This window comes from Aotus nancymaae, unplaced genomic scaffold (assembly GCF_030222135.1).
Source record: "Aotus nancymaae isolate 86718 unplaced genomic scaffold, 86718_ANA_hifiasm-v0.15.2.pri h1tg000077l, whole genome shotgun sequence".
Taxonomy (NCBI): domain Eukaryota; kingdom Metazoa; phylum Chordata; class Mammalia; order Primates; family Aotidae; genus Aotus; species Aotus nancymaae.
Window position 1 is genome coordinate 15,210,235 of NW_026988492.1, and position 18,534 is coordinate 15,228,768.

The following is an 18,534-nucleotide window of genomic DNA, read 5'->3' on the forward strand; positions in this document are numbered from 1 at the left end:
ATGAGAGCAGGGACCACTGATGGTAACTTTGGAAAGACAATGAATGTGGTCTTAGCTTCCGTTACTCAGCTGCAGCCAACTCTAATGAATTCCTCAAGATCAGGAGAGCTGATCCTTGCCAGAAAGCCTGTCTTAGTAACACTGCGATACCTGACCCACTTTCCAACATAATTTCTCAAATAAAACAAAAGCTATTCCCAGTCCATGCTTAATAACATCTCTGAAAACACACTGGCTGTTTTCAAAGCAGTGTGTTACTTTTATGAAAACCCACATTGGGATTAGTATTTATATATGACTAAATTAACTTCATTTTGCCCCTCCAAAAGTACTTGGCATTTCCTCTAACTCTCAGAAAACACAAGTGTTTATTTACTCATCTCTTACTAGACAAGAACGACCACAATTATTCAGGTCATATCTTGTTTTACTTTGTTTTTGCTCTAGGGCCACTTCTATTGGAGGTGCTTAAGGTTTACCAAAGAAATAAATGAAAAGGAAATCCGGTAGTAATATGTCAGATAATGTGAGTGTTAATTACAAAGTGCTTCCTTATATTTATATGGTTATTGACTAAAAACAAAGTAATTACCTAGGTCAGTGGTTTTCAGTACCCGGGATAATACACACTGGGGTACTCCCTCCCCAAGAGGCAGTCTACACTGTGAAATTAATATTTGCCACAACTCAGCACTAATTATGAAACGATAAAAAATTTCAGGTAGAATGCTGACCTTAATATAATAAATAATATATGTAATACAATCTTACTGCAAATGTAACAATTATAGCTTCATACCATAGTCCCTTCTCCAAAATTCATCTGTTTACTTGGAAATTAGAGAATGCTATATAGTTATATGCTACAACAAATAAAAGAGAGCATTCAAGATGTAAACATATCAACTCAAAAAACCAAGTAAATAAAAACATCCTGAGGGATAAAGTGTGTAGTGAAATTCTCCTTATGCATTTGTAGAAACCAACGGACATTGTTATTGACATGGTGATGACATAAAAGGGACTGTGTTTTAAATATTCTTGGCTTTTAAAATATTTTAGCTTTTTTTATTCCTTGAGTTATATTGCATATCCTTTAGTTTGATTCATCATTTTTCATTCTATATTCAAATATCAATTTTTCAAAGAGAATTTCTATGACTGCCCTATTTTGTTTTAATTATGAGCCACCACTCCAAGTATTTTATCTCACTTTTCTTTACTTCTTGCTGGACCACTAATCACTGTAATATATATGTATGTATGTATGCATGTGCATGTGTATATACACGCATATATATATATATATCCTTGTGGGGATGTTAATGAGTACAAAAAAACAAAGTTAGGAAGAATGAATAAGACCTACTATTTGATAGCACATTAAACTGACTATAGTCAATAATAAATTAATTTTACATTTTAAAATAACTAAAAGAGTGTAAATAGATTGTAACACAAGGGATAAATGTTTGAGATGGTGGATACCTCCTTCACCGGGATGTGATTATTTCTCATGGTATGCCTGTACCAAGACATCTCATGTAACCCATAGACACAGACACCTACTATGATATGGTTTGGCTTTGTCCCCACCCAAATCTGATCTCAAATTGTAATTCCATGTGTCAGAGAGGGACCTGGTGGGAGGTCACTGGATCATGAGGATGGTTTCTCCATGCTGTTCTTGTGACAGTAAGCAAGTTCTCAGGTGATCCAATGGTTTAAGAGTATGGCACTCCCGCCCACTCTCTCTCTCTTCTGAGTCCATGGAAGACATGCCTTGCTTCTCCTTCACCTCCCACTGTGATTGCAAGTTTTCTGAGGCCTTCCAAGCCAAGTGGAACGGTAAGCCACTTAAACCTCTTTTATTTCTTAATATAATTTTTATAAATTACCAAGTCTCAAATATGTCTTTATAGCAGTGTGAGAATAGTACTAATATAACACATACTATATACCTACAAAATTTAGAAATTTAAAAATTAAGGAAACAAATCACAGAACCTCACCACTTACAGGGTGAAAATAAGAAATGGTTTTTAAATTGACACTGAATTTTGCTGTAGTTTGTTACACAGCATTATCATGATACAGATCACTTATACAGAAATTAGTACTTCTAATTGAGTGCCAACATAAAATTACCTAAAATTTGTAGCAATGGCCAGGATGACAGTCAATAAAGGAATTGTTACAGGAGACTGAAAAATTGAGATCTATGTTAAAACACCAAAACATTTGATAAACCTGGTGCCCAAGATATTGTGGAAAGCTGAATAGGTAAATAATTAGGTTACAAATTTGTGTGAGGAGCTTTCTGGACAAAATGTTGAAAACGTGAATTGGCTACTACTTGATGTGTGTAACAAGATGCCAAGAGAAAAATATAAGCTCAGGAAAAAACTGAGCAGCTACAAAAGACACTTAAGAAGGCAAGGAGAGAAGTCAGAAATTCTGAGATTTTAAACTTTGGAAACAGAAACTTTGATTATTTAAATAGTGGACTGCTAAAACATGTCTTCCAGAAAAGACCAAACCCAGGGCTCCAACATGAAGGCATGGCCTTGGGACAAAGTCCAAACCAAGTGTAGAGCTGCAGATTCTTTTTCAGACTTTTGACAGGAAAACCATCCTCTCATGTACAAATGTAATATGTGTGTGTGTGTGTGTGTGTGTGTGTGTGTGTATATATATAAAATAAACTATCCTCATATATATATGTACCATATATATATAAACCATCCCTGTGTATGTATGTGTGTGTATATATAACGATATTTAGAAAGAATGAATAAGACCTACTATTTGATAGCACACAGGGTGATTATGATCAAAATATCTTAATTTTACATTTTAAAATAACTTAAAGAGTGTAACTGAATAACTCAAAGGATACATGCTTGAGGGGATGGATACCCATTCTCCACTATGTGCTTATTTCACATTGCATGCCTATATCAAAATACCTCATGTACTCCATAAACATATATACCTACTATGATATGTATTGGCTCTCTGTCCCCACCCAAATCTCATCTCGAATTGTAATCCACACATGTCAGAGAGGGACATAATGGGAGGTGATATTTTGTATGGTTTATTTTCTTGTGGTTTTACAAAAGTCTGAGGCATCTCAATTCTGAAAAATTACACTAAACTATATCTCTAGGAAAGAGATACACTGGTAACATTACACATAAAATTCAAAAGCATTATATGTGCTCTATTTAACTGTTACCCTTATATGTTCATGTGATCATTAAATGAAAATGGCAATGAGGAAAATGTACAAGCATTTGATACAAAAATAACTAAAACAATAGAAAATATTCGTAATGTAAAGATAAATGTTAATAAATACAGAATATCAGAGTAGTGAAGTACTTTTCCTGGTTCCGATAATAATGGATGAGAAATCATCTAAAATTGAAGGAATATAAAGTCATGTGATTTAAAAAGAACATCTATGTATATAACTTTAGAAAATATGTTTTACTTTGTTTACAACTGATATAGTAATTGTCATATTTATATGATACAGTGTAATGTTTTCATATATGTATATATTATAATAATGACCAAATCAAAGTAATTAGCATATCCAACACCTCAAACACTTGTCACTTCTTTGTGGTGAAAACATAAAACTTGTTTTTTGTTTGTTTGCTTTTTTAAGATTCAGTTTTACACAGGAGTGGTAGGGTACATGCAGAAGAATCAAGCTGGACCTCTACATTTTATCATACACAAATATTAACTCAGGAGGGATTAAAGACTTAAAGGCAAGACCTAAAACTATAAAGATCCTAGAAGAAAATCAAGGAAAATGAATTTTTGCCAACAGCATTGGCAAATAATTTCTGACTAAATCATAAAAAGCAATTAAAATGAAACCAAACATTGGCAAGTGGGACCTAATTAAACTAAAGAGCTTTTGCACACAAAAAACAAAAACAAAAACAAATGAACAAAAAACAAACCAACAGAATAAACAGACAACCTATAAAACAAGAGAAAATAGTCACAGACTATGCATACAAAAAGGTAAAATTTCCTGAATCCATAAAGAATTAAGTCAGTTCAACAAGCAAAAAACAACCCCATTAAAAAGTGGGTGAATGACATAGACACTTCAAAAAAAGATAAACAAGCAGTCAACAAACGTATGAAAGAAATGCTATCACTAATCATCAGAGAAATGAAAATCAAAACCACAGTAAGATATCATCTTACACTAGTTAAAATGGCCATTATTAAAAAGCCAAAAAATAACAGATATTGGAGAAGTTATGGAGGAAAGGGAACACTTATACACTCCTGGTGGGAATGTAAATTAGTTCAGTCACTGTGGAAGGGAGTTTGAAGACTTCTGAAATAACTCAAAGCAGAATTACCATTTAACTCAGCAATTCCATTATTGGGTATATAACCAAAGGAAAATAAATATTTCTCCCAAAAAGGTATCTGCACTCCTATGTTCATTGTAGCATGATTCATAATAGCAAAGACATGGACAAAGTGCCCACCAATGGTGGACTGAATAAAGAAAATCTATTACATATACACCATGGAATACTACACAGCCATAAACAAAGAATGAAATCAAGTCCTTTGCACCAACATGTATGCAGGTGGAGGTCATAATTCTAAGTGAATTAACACGGGAACAGAAAACCAAATAACTCAAGTTCTCACTTATAAATGGATGCTCAACACTTAGTAAATGTGGATATAAACACGGGAAAAATAAGCACTGGGGACTACTAGAGTAGGGAGGGAGAGAGGAGAACTAGGGCTAAAAATCTATTGTGTACTTGCTCACTATCTGGCTGACAAGACTCCTCACACCCCAAATCTCAGTATCACACAATATAAAAGAAACCTGCACATGTACCACTGATTCTAAAATAAAAGTTGAATTTTTTTTATTATAAGTTCTGGGATGCATGTGCAGAATGTACAGTTTGTTACACAGGTATACACATGCCATGGTGGTTTGCTGCAACCATCGCCCTGACATCTACATTAGGTGTTTCTCCTAATGCTATCACTCCACTATCCCCCACCTCTTCTATCCGTCCCCTAGCCTCCCACCCAAGTATTTTGATTTATGAACCAATGTTTTGCCCAAGCTATCATACCGCTTAAAAAAATTGAATTTTTTAAAAAAGAAGTGATATGATAGCTTGGGCAAAACACTGGATCATAAATCAAAACACTTGAGTTCTAGGACCAATTCTATCAGTACATGTTTTATGAACTTTGACAAAACCTTAACCCCTCTTGTTGACAGCTTCCTCTGTTGACTGCACTAATATCTTTCCCACATACCTCTTAAGGCTTCTGAAGTTCAAATGAAGATTAGTAAATAAGAAGGCTTTGAATGTTAAAAGTTTTATGTATATATGAGATCCATATACTGAAGCTGTTCATAATACTCCAGGTTTGGTTCCCAGAAGCAAATAATATCAAACTGCAATATTCTAGCTCAGAAATTATTAAAGGTAAAAGTGAAATAACTTGTCAACCTTCATTTTGACAATTTATGCTCACCTCATTTGCAGTTAAATGAAGCAACATTGGACTACGTTGCACAATTTTATAGGCTTAGCAGAAAGAGTACACATGGCCCATTTAGCTAAGGATATTTTAATATACGGTGTTCATTATGAGTTGATCTCCTTCAACCATATCACATAGCTGATATGTATGTCCTTGTGAGATCACTTTGTCTATTTTATATACAGTATTTTTCAGGGTGTTGATTTTTTAACAACCTATCATATCTGATAATATGCACAGAGAAATGACAGTCCTCTGAAATGCTTCAGAGCCTGTAGGCTCACCAACCCTGCATAAATTGTCTTTAATGAAAATTTTGCTAGTCATTTTTCCAAAAAAATAATTCTTTCATATAAAAAATACTTGTTTCCATTCTGTTTTTCTTTGAAGACTTGTTTTCCAATTTATCTCCAATTCATACACACACACACACACACACACACACACACACACACAGCCATCAATTAGTTTTAAATGAATTATGATTATAAATGAATTATTCTGAAAAAGGAGGAAATGTATCTAGTTGAATCACCTTACCTTCCTCTGGTGTTGATAGACACATACTCTGCATGTTGTGACAATAAACACAGCACACTGAGTAAGGTTGTGGGAGTTGAAGTCAAAATAAGAAGATGAATCCTTTTACTTACGGCAAATTAAAGTAGTCTCATCTGAATTATCCGCACAATCGTTCACAAAATCACACAGTTTGTCTTTTGCAATGCAGTGCTTATTAGCACACATGAATTCGTGAACAGTACACTTTCTCTCTGGGCCAAGCAAAGGGGAACAATCTTGGAAGGAAATATCATCCACTGCTACATCTCCTATGTAACTGATACCACGTTTGGCCCTGAAGACAATCTAAAAAAAAAAAAAACAAAGCCAATTACAGTTAAACTGTCAATCAAGTTCAAAATCAGGGCAAACACTAAGTGTGAAGAACAACAAGCTTGAAAAGTTCGAATCTGATTTTCTTAATGCCCCTATGTTGAATGTGACCCAGGAAATTTGAGGACCATTTAAGACCTAAGTCATCCTCAACACCCAAGAATGTAGGAGTGGCAAGACCACTGGCTCATGTGCAGATTTTTAAGATATGGGACTAGAAAATTGGCAGGAGTCATCCATCCACTACTGCCTTTGCCAGCTCTCAGATCAAACAAGACCTACTCCTGTTTTAGAGCCTCACTGCACAGTAAAGCAGGTCAATCAGGTGATGTAAAGCACGTCAATCAAATGACATATCAAGAGTGAAAAGACACAAGTAGATTCCTTACTTTGCTCAATTCTTGCCATTCCTCAGATTTGTCCATTCCAACTATTTGAAAGCTAAAAGATAAGTCCTCAATACCATGAGTTTTTAAAAAATGTGGCACATATTTGGAATTGAAATGATTTTGACTTGCTTTTGATTCATGTATGTGATGAAAAGAATCTTCATGTGTCCCATTGTTTGACAATGATTTCCCACATATGGCAACTTCAGTAGAATGAGGAAGAATGAAGAATACTAACAGGAGTCATTAATGGTTTTAGAAACTCCATCTTCTATCTTTGCTTAGAATAAAAATGAACGCCATTTCATAGGTACATAAAACATCACATATTCTGTAGTTTAGGATTTTTCAGTGAAATGAATTCAGCTTTTTTATTAAGTTTCTCTACAAGCTAAATATGTATATGTTAACATAGGAAACAGATATTTCAAAGTAATTTATAACAATTATAGGTGAGTTAACAAGTACAGTTTTACTTTAGTGATTTTGTATGAAAAACAATTACTGCTAACAAATTTCTAAATATCTTTTGACCAATTCTGGACAATTATTTTTCATAGAAGAAATAATTATAGTTTTTTTTCCTTTCAGATGAGGTAGGTCTTTATACTATTGTGTGAACCTGAGTGTTCTTCTCTTAACATGAGAGGATGGAATAATTGAAATCATGCCTCTCACATCAAAAGAAAAATATAACTGTGTTCATATATTGAATTTACGTAAAAGGAATAGACTGTCATGATAGCAGGTGAGCTTAGAAAGAAAAAAAGAAATGAGTAAGATAGATGAAAAGCTTGAAAGTGATTAAAAAGAGATGAAACCAAAAAGTATAATAAGGTCTATGACTTTCTTAAAAGGGAAATTGAGCCATGGAAAAATGTCAATATGCAAAGTGCAAAAGATAATTATCTGGAGAGTCTAAAATTTCAATATAGGCTGCAATGCTCTGTGAATTAGAAATCACATAATGCAATGACTGTTGTACTCTTAATTTGCTTATCTTCTGTCGCAGAGGTACAATCTCAATTGCTTTCCATGTCCAAGTAATCAAACCATCACTTACAACGCTTCATACAGTGTTGGTTGGGATTCCCTAGACTTTAATATTGAATGGGATTAACTGTTTTTAAAAAAGAGAGAAACTACAATGCATCTTTTTTTTTTCAGGCAGAATAAAGTCAGGGTTAATTATTTTTGTAAAATTTGGTAGGTAATGTAGCACAACAGTTGCAATGTAGACTGTAGAAGGCCTGACCGTATTTCCAGTCTGCCTCTGACATTCGTAGTTACATAACTAGAGCAAAATACCTAACTTCTGGGTATTTCTATATTCTAATTTATAATATGGAGATAATAATACCATGTAACTCATAAGATTATTGTGAAAGCAAAATGAGTCTTTAAAAAATTCATATACTACTACTTAGCACTCAGTAAGTGCTATATATGTGATTGCTCCAATAATAAAAATTATAATTAAATATTTTGTTTAAATTTTGGGGGCTCCCCAAATAAAATTATATGAACTTCCTTCCCAGTGATGCTTGAGAATACTATTTCTAAAAATATTTTATGTGTTTCATCAAGGGCTACAGGCACTCATCTTTGTGAGACTAAAGGGAATGATCTTATAAGAAATGGCAGAATCATGAAGACTGTGCCTAACTCAACACTGTGTATCATGTGCATGGTGCACAGCAACGCGCTTTGCACATAGTAAGTGCTCAATAAGATTTTATGGAAGGAATCATATAAAACAGCAAATACTCACAAGCCAGTAATATTTAGTTTTAAGAGTCAAAAAATCAGGGGTATACTTCTCTTTAATACAATCTCAATATGTGAAAAATCAGAAATTCAGAATGGATAAATAATTGATTGCACATGCTGAAATTCCCCTTAATATTACTTCCAACATGATTTTACTATACAAATATTATACATGCACAGAACTACTTAATTCTTCATTGCCTGGGATGGAGGCCTATGTGTAGCACAATATAACCTTCTACATGTTCTTGATGAGATTTCTTCTTACCTCAGTTTAAAGACCTGAGAGGCTGAACAGTTAGGATCCCTCTAATAAAAAGTCTCATATTGCGCAAGGCTATAAAATTGCTGTACAGTGTTTACTACTTCCAGTGAACTTATTTTTTACCCATATCCTAAATTATCTACAAATGATTCATAAGAAAATTGGATTTCAGAGAGAGGCAAAAGATAAATGGGATTTACTATATCTATCATTTTAAGAAATTGGCTGTAATACTTATCAATGCTTTCATACAATGGAACCCTCTATACTCCCAATGGAGTTGAGAGGGGCTGATCTGTTAGAGAAAGCACATAATTGTAGACATACTTATCTGAACATTCACAGCCAACTTGACTATCCCAGCTGCACACAGAAGAGTGAACATGCAACATTTAACAAGAATTTTATCCCTTCTATCTGGAGCTAAATGGCTCTAAATTCACAGAATTAAAACCCAGGCAGTTAAGACTAAGAAGAAAATGTTCTACCTAAATGGCTCTGTGTTCTCACTCTGCTTATTCAAATTTTAACAAATCTTCAGAGCTAAGCCTCATCTTCTAAGAAAATTCTCAATAAAACAACAGCTCATGGAGGTCTTGCTTTCTTGGTAATCCCTAAGAGAGATATGCTTTATGCCAAACATTTCAGCACATACTTATTTTCAGTTTAAACATTTTAATCTATGTACTAGTACATTTCTTCAGTTATTAACATGTATAGGTCTGATCCTCTTACTATTGTCACAAATTACATGAAGACAAATATGGCATCACACAATATTTTGCCTCCAAAAACTAAATGACGTGAATCTATTCCCTATAACAAGGTTTTACAATATAATATGTTTTCCAAAGACTGTCTTTTAAATTAGGTTTGAAAAAATTGTGTACAAAAGCTCTGAGAATATATTTGCAAAACAGAGGGAAATGTTCTTTATATGTGAGAGGCTGATTCAGCAATGAAGGAAGGTTATGCAAATTAAATGTTCCTAGAACTACGAATATCTAATTGGAAGAAAGTAGAGCATTCTGAAGTTATCAATTCCTTATGGAAAATGCTCCACGGAGTGCTAAGTGCTGTGTCTATGCATCCACAGGACACATCAGAAAGGGAATCGGGGGCAAGAAGACTGTGAGTAGAGAAAAAACTAAATGAGGATGGGAAAAAATCAGCAGAACTCACTCATCCCATAACTACCTGGATTACAAACCTGTGTATGTGACTGAATGCCTAAAAACACTTCTACTCTCTTCCAGTGTGCACCTTGCTGTCCAGTTTGAGCCCACAATTTAGAAGTAAAGTTGTCTTTCTTGATGAGTACCTGCAGAGATAAATTAGGTAAAAGGTGTTGAAGTATTTTTTCTTGAGAAATTGCAAAGATGTAAAATTTTCCCAGTGATTTTTTAGTTGTAATATCAACATGAAGTTTTTGAGAGAAGTGCTAAGTCATTTTTTATTAGATATCTTTGTTTTCCACAGCACTGTGCCCCTAGGGTACCTCGCAAGCTTGGTACAATAAAGATGTGCATGAATATCTGTCAATCAAGTCCTAAAGTATCTGGGCATCATTTAATTAAGAACTCAACTACATTAACTTTTTTAAAAATCTCGAAGCAGTAACAATTGCTGTTTATTAAATAATATTCATGTGGTCAAATGACAAAGTATGGAATTGTTTACTAAAACACTCTTTTGAGAATGATCTTTCTCATTAGATGGTTTCAGTGGGGCTGTAATTTTACAATGTCAGCCCATTTCATTGTAAGTACACAGATGGGTGAGATGAGTGAGCATCTATTTCTGCTGTGCCAGTAAAAACTTCCTGCCCAACAGCCGTGAAACCAACATATTCTCATCAGTACTGTATGCTCACCGTAAAGCAGAATCCAGATTAGTCTCAGCAGACAAACTATTACGGCTCTTCTTTTAGAATGGTACAAGATGAGCCATGAATAGAGTAACTGAGGAGAGTGGAACAATTTCGGAGTTTTAAAATAACTAACTTAGATAGTGTATTAAATATTTTCACGTTACTTTTTAAAAATAGAATTTATACAAGCGAAGAATTATTCAGATAAAAGATTTGTGAAAGTTCTGACTTTTAAAAGTGAAGATGAATTTTAATGATTTCATTATCTGTTTTTTAAATTAAATTCAGATTTTTAAAATGTAATTGGAGTTTCTACAGTTGGAGAAAAAAATGTGTTATTAGCAAAAGTACCATTAAATTATTAATCTATAAAGTTCAAACTAATATGGAACATTATCAAGGTCAAGAAAATATAATTTCTAACCAATAAGTAAAAATCAGTTTTGGAAAGCACTGAAAAAAATGTATAGGAAATAAGTATTCTTTATATGAATACCACAGTATATATAAATCTCTGAGAAAAACATATGTTCAAGAAACATATTAATGCAACATTTAATATTGTTTTATTTATCTATGCACAAAAATAAGGATCATAGATATCATTTTGTTCATTTTATAATTCTGTACTTACAAAATTTTAATTCTTTTTAAAAAGTTCATCTACCAATACCAAATTTTATTCTGAAAAAATGAAAGCACATTTCACATCATCAATCCTAACCTCACAATATTCCAGGCAAATAATTCTCACTTTATTGACAAAACCTTACAGTAAGTTGTAGTAATTGTTTTGCCTAAAACCATATTTAAAAAGTCAAATTACAACAGTAAGTTATGACTTCAACCCAGAAGACCATTTGGATGCCTTTAGATTATTGAACATAACCATGCATGTATACACACAAATATACTTTTAAACTGTTTTTAGTATGAAGTCTTACTTTATTATAAAAAGAAAATCCTAAAATTGATATGTAATACGTTTCCAATTTTAAAAAAAACAGTATTTTTGAAAGAAACTATGTTTATCTAAAGTTTCTTTAAAAATGAATAATAATAGCCAGGATAATCCTAGAATAAAACAAAATAGGAGTTAGGGGAGCATCAATTATTAATATTGCAATTAACCTATTGGGAAATAAATGGCCAAGCAGCTGGCCACAGTCTGTTTTTCTCTACTGGGGATAAACAAAGCAGGAAATTCACGTGTAATCTTGTTGCGAATATACTAGAGACTTCTTGGCAAACTAATGGTATTTGAGAGGGGGAAAGTCCTTATCAACAGATTGCCTCTAGCAAGATAGCCCTACTCTAACACTGCTTGTAGTATATACAATTCTGGAATTTGTGGATTTATTTTCATTCATAGCTTCCTGGAAAGTAACACACAAGCTATGAAAGAGTATAAATGAAGATGCTCCAAACTTGAGTTGGCTTCTTCAGTATAACTGATATGTCTATGCACATTACTTACAAACCTTATGCATTATTATCTACCAGGGCATTCACAGTATGGGAAGACAGGACTTGAAAATCTAACTGAATACTCCAGAACTGCTCTCTGGCCTGTATATGTTGGAACCCCCAGAAAAAAAAAAAAAAAAAAACTTTCTGAAGGAATAGTTAATTGCAGAGACAGGACAGGATAAAAATAAGGTCAAGTTTGGAACATCTTGGTCAAAAAGAAAAAATATACTCAAAGAATGATGGGCCTTTTCAGAGAAACATGGAGGTTAGTTGAAGGAGACTGTTATTATCAAATGTGACAGAATTTGAGGACCAAATAAATAATAATCTGAATAGATTATAATACATTGATTAAAACAGAAACTTATGAGTCCACATTGATATAAAACAGTAAGTCAGCAAACAGAGAGATTTTTTTTAAACACAAATCCAATCTAAAATGTGGACAAAATAATGGAATTAGAAAATCACAATTAGGCAATCAGCATTGTAAAATTGATTCAGGCAACAAAAAAAAAGCCACTACTGAATGCAAAAATTTGTGGGTAAAATTGAATTGAAATCAATATTTTACATACCCTTAAAATATCTCTTTGTAAAATATTTATTGATAAAAAAATGAAAGTAATGAGACTGATTAGGATCATTAGCTAATGGGATGCAATAAAAATAATACAATATTGGTTATATGATAGGGGAAAAAAGCTTAACCCAACAAAATTAAACTAAGAGACAGTATACAAAATGGCTTTGCTATAAGCTTTTAAAATATCGTTTATAAAAACCTAGGGAAGATAAGGAATTATTCCTGTTTGAAAGGCAGTAGAAAGAAATAACTTGGTGTAGTATGTTATCCTATACTGGATTTTTTTTGCCCTAAGGGACATTACCAGGACAACTGGTTTCAAAAAAAATAGTTTCCCTGAGTGAAGGGTATATTGGAGTTGTCTATGCTATTCTTGGAACATTTCATGCGTTGTTAAACAGTTTAATTTTTTTTTTTTTTTACAGAGAAAAACTTTGATGAAGACTATTGCAGAATGTAGCACAACAAAGGCAACAAGAAGACACATCCAGATATTGACCAAGTGTATATATTTATTTGTGTAATACTCAGAACACTGATACTGAAACCTCATGTTTCAATCGTCAAATAGTATTATTACCCAGAAGCTTTAACTTCAGCATAGAGACAACGTTCATAATTAAACAGAATAAAAATTACTTATTAGCTAGTCATGCCCAATTCTGCTAAAGCTTTTACTTCATCATACCTTTATGAAATCTAGTGAAGTGTTGGTAATTGTCCATTTTTACTTATTAAGAGACTATATTTTAATGATACCAAATTATGCACTATGAATTTTTACATAGAAAATTTAAAAAATGTGATAGCCTAAGCAGTACCTGGAGAGAACCAATGGTGGCCCCATTCATATATGTCCAGAACACCAAGGTACATTTTGGTCCCGTGAGTGAAATGACAGGAGTGAGAACGTCAGCTGTGTCACCAAATTTCCCATTAGAACTGTCAGCATACAAGTACCAGCCATCTGTGGTATTTCTGGAAAAAGAGTTTATCATATTATGAAAAGAGGAAAAGGCCAGGTGCGGTGGCTCATGCCTATAATCCCAGCACTTTGGGAGACCAAGGCAGGTGAATCACCTGAGTCAGGATTTCAAGACCAGCTTGGCCAGCATGATGAAACCCTATCTCTACCAAAAATATGAAAAAAATAAGCTTGGCATGGTGTCATGTGCCTGTAATCCCATCTACTCAGGAGGCTGAGGCAGGAGAATTGCTTGAACCCAGGAGGGGAAGGTTACAGTGAGCTGAGATCATGCCATTGCACTCCAGCCTGGGCAACTAGAACAAAACTCTGTCTTAAAAAAAGAAAAAATAAAGAAGAAAGAAGAAGAAGAAGAAGAAGAGAAAGGAGGAGGAAGAGATTGTGAAACAGTATAGTTTGTCACTAACCATATTTTATTGCTTTATATTTTTTCCTAAAAGTATAACATGTTATAACATAAGGTCCATCACCTTCATCAGAAATAATACATCTACCACTTTGATTTTGAATCTACAGTACTTGCAATGATATCAATTGGCACAACAGGTATAAAATTATGACAATGGTTGAAACTACCAAATCTGTAATAACTTGGTTGATATTTTTACAGTAATAACACTAATACTCTAATCAGCTTTTTAGAGCTCATTTTAATGTGAGTAAAATGAGGCAGAAGGAAACAACATGAATAAGTAGGGGATGAAAAACAGGTCTGGGCTTCAGCTCATTGATCTCAACAGCTTTCCATTCAAATTTATCTATATTGATTTAGTTCAGTTTCACTTCAACACATTTTCTTAACCTTGTAGATAATTTTAAAGAATATCCTTTCCTAGGCCTAAATTAAAAAGGAAATGCAAGAATGGAAACAATTAAATATCAATGTATTTTTTCCATAAAAGGAAGAATTTATGGCCCTACTTGGACAATGAATTTAAAAAAGAGAATACAACACTAAAGTCATTCTAGGTTATACACAGCTCTATAAAGAAGTGATCCGCACAGTTTGGGTAGTCTGGCATTCTGTTTTTTATTAACTTGATTTCTTGCCACTTTCTAATTTAAATATAGATGCTAGAAACTACAGAGTTTAAATTTGCTTCTTATTAAAGCTATTTTATTTTTAAAATTTTGATCTTTTCTGGGGATTTATGAATAGCAAACAGATGGAGAGGTGGAAGTAGTCATTCAGTCACCACATATTTATCGAGTGCTTAGTCTTGCAAGTCTTGCCAGTGGCTGTCTAAAGTTCTAGGGATATAATTGTCTGCAAAAGACACAGCAGGGTTTGGCCTCTGGCCTCCACATTTACTAAATGGTCAATTTAGGGCAGATGATTTAACTTCTCCGAACATCGAGTTTCTTCATTTCATAAAACAGGTAATTCCATGTATGGTGTTATTAAGAATCATAAATAAAATATGTGGAATATCTAACACAGTACCTACTCCAATTTATGTACTAAATGAATGGTAGTTGTAATTTGTGGTTATGTTTATATCATTCATTGTTAATAATGAAATAAGAACTTTAGCATTCTGCAAACAAGAGTTATGAGTTAATTTTTAAGAGGTAGAATTATCATTTGTCTGAATTATGTCTCAGTGAAAAAGCATTTCCAGCTTTCTTCCTAGCATATATATGCTAAATATCCCAGTAATAACAGGGATACCCAGAATAGGGATATATATATATATTCAGATATATAGAGGCAACAGTCAAGAAAAAATTACATGCACATATCTATATGTATATGATTTATTTAATCTGCAAATCATTCTTTAAGCAAATGTCAAGATTATTCTAATTTTATTATACTTCACTGAAAATTATTTCAGTGTGCTACATCTAAGTGTCCTCCATGAAACTGAGTTCTACTTAATGAGAAGTAGTTTGAATGGTCCATTCCTTTCCAAATTTAATGCTACCACCTTATCAAATTTTTACTTCCTTTTGCTTAGAATAATAAATCTCCTAATTGGTCTTTCACATCTACTGTTGATTCACTCTATTCATTCTTCACATATCACTTAGAGTAATCTGTTTAAAAAGGGACATTGGATTAAATCACGTCCCCAAGTCCACTTCTTAAAACCTGCTAAAGTCTTTTTAATAGACATAGGATACCAGGAAAGGGAAGCAAGAAGGGAAAAAGAGAAACTGATTAATTAGTACAAACATACAGTTTGATGGAAGGCCTAGTGTTTGATTAATCAGTAAGGGACTATAGTTCACAATAATATACTGTACACTTCCAAGTGGCTATAAGAGATTAATTCAGATATTTCTAACATTAAAAAAAGAGAAATATTCAAGGTGATGGATATCCTAGGTTCACCTACTTGACCTTTATGATTTAGTTGAATGTATTAAATTATCACATGTACTCTGGAGCTATGTACACCTATTATGCATCAATTAAAACATTGTTTTGAAATAAATAAAAATATGTATTTAATATGTCTTACAAATCCCTACATAACTTGTCTCTGTCTCACAGTGGAATGGGAGTTGGGAAGAGATGATTCCTACCATTCCTCCTAAGCCAATACAATCTAACTCCAGTATAACACTGTATGTGTGAATTATCACACTGTTTTAAATATATCATTTTTTCATAAATTTATTTAAAGATTCAATGAAATCCCTACACATTCCAGATAGACTTTATTTGTCAGAATTTGGAAAACTAATCTTAAGCTTCATATACAAATAGAAGGAGACAGGAATAGCCAAAAAATTTTATCATGAGAACAGAATTGGACGATTTAATCAGATATTAAGACTCATTCAGGACATAGGCATGAGCAATGACTTCATGACTAAAACATCAAAAGCAATTTCAACTAAAGCCAAAATTGACAAATGGGATCTAATTGAACTAAAAAGCTTCTGCTAAAAAACAAACAAAAAACAAACAAAAAAAAACTATCATCAGAGTGAAGAGGCAACCTACAGAATGGGAGAAAAATTTGGCAATCTATCCATATGACAAAGAATCAACAAAGAACTTAAACAAATTTACAAGAACAAAACAACCCCTTCAAAAAGTGAGTGAAGGATATACATAGACACTTCTCAAAAGAAGACATTTATGCAGCCAACGACCATGAAAAAAACTTCATCATCACTGGTCATTAGAGAAATGCAAATCAAAACCACAATGAGATACCATCTCACTGGAGTTAGAATGGCAATCATTAAAAGACAGGAAACAACAGATGCAAGTGTAAATTAGTTCAACCACTGTGGAAGACAGTGTGGCAATTCCTCGAGGATCTAGGACCAGAAATACCATTTGACCCAGCAATCCCTAATCATTGTACTATAAAGACACATGCATGCAAGTGTTTACTGCAGCACTATTTACAATGGCAAAGACCTGGAATCAACTCAAATGCCCATAAATGATAGACTGGATAAATAAAATGTGGCACATATAAACCATGGAATACTACACAGCCATAAAAAAGAATGCATTCATATTCTTTGCAGGGACATGGATAAACCTGGAAACCATCATCCTCAGCAAACTAACACAGGTACAGAAAACCAAACACTGCATGTTCTCACTCGTAAGTGGGAGTTGAACAAGGAGAACACATGGACACAGGGAGGGGAACATCACATACTGGGTCCTGTTGCAGGGTGGTAGGCAAGGGGAGGGACAGCATTAAGACAAATACCTAATGCATACAGAGCTTAAAACCTAGATGATGGGTTAATAGGTGCAGTTCACCACCGTGGCACATGTTTACCAATGTAACAAATCTGCACGTTCAGCACATGTATCTCAGAATTTAAAGTAAAATTTGTAAAAAAAAAAAGCAGTTTTATAAAACTCAGGTTAGCAGTTTACAAATTCCATTTCATATAGGGCTACAAAAATAAGAAAATAACTTTAAAAACTAAGATTTTTGGTCTACAAATGCATTAATGTTTTAAACGCAATAAATGTTCTAAGTACAAAAAAAAAGACTCATTATGAAAGTATAGTTATAAGGTGCTATGGCCTGAACATTTGTGTTCCCCCAAATTCATATGTTGAAATCCTAAATACAAAGGTGACCATCTTAGTACGCAGGGCCTTTGGGGAGTTAAGTGACCTTAATGCGATCAATGCTCTTATAAAGGAGATCCCAGGGAGCTAGCCAGTCTCTTCTACCATGCGAGGAAACAGCCAGCAGGCATCATAATAGGCCCTCGCCTGATACCAAGTCTGCCAGCACCGTGATCTTGGACTTCCAAGCCTCCAGAACTGTGAAAAATGTGTTTTGTTTATAAATCCCTCTGTTTATGGTATTTTTTGTTATAGCAGCTTGAATGGGCTAAAACATTAAGACAGAGTGGAATTATAACAAGAACAAAAAAATAACCCCATCCAGAGAACTATAAGAAATAGTCCTGAAACAGATCCACATGTATTTGGACACCTGATTTATGAAAACTGTGGCTCTTGTGAGTAGTGATGGAAACTATAATCTTTTTGGTAAACGAACTGAATAAGTTAGTTAGCCATGAGGAGGCAAAGTGAACCTTAACTGGTATTTCACAGCATTTAAAAATAATAAATCCCAGGTAGATTATACTTGGAATGAAAGTTTATATAACATTATTGTCATGATATGGGAATAAGAAAATTTGTTTTCAATAGTATATAAAAATCACTAACCATAAAGGGAAATATTGAAAAAAAAAATGAGACTGCATTCAAAATAAGGATTGCTGCTTATCACAGAA

The 18,534-nt window shown here is 33.4% G+C and overlaps 1 protein-coding gene across 1 annotated transcript in view; it reads right to left on the reverse strand.

The window, feature by feature from the left end:
- The window catches only part of MALRD1 (MAM and LDL receptor class A domain containing 1), a 609,315-nt gene that overhangs the window by 343,232 nt on the left and 247,549 nt on the right, over positions 1–18,534 (reverse strand). The window contains exons 22-24 of the mRNA XM_064368444.1: positions 13,631–13,787; positions 10,094–10,204; positions 6,219–6,432 (exon numbers count right to left, since the gene is read on the reverse strand). Coding sequence (XP_064224514.1) covers positions 6,219–6,432; positions 10,094–10,204; positions 13,631–13,787 — 482 coding nt within the window. The remainder of the gene's footprint in view (positions 1–6,218; positions 6,433–10,093; positions 10,205–13,630; positions 13,788–18,534) is intronic.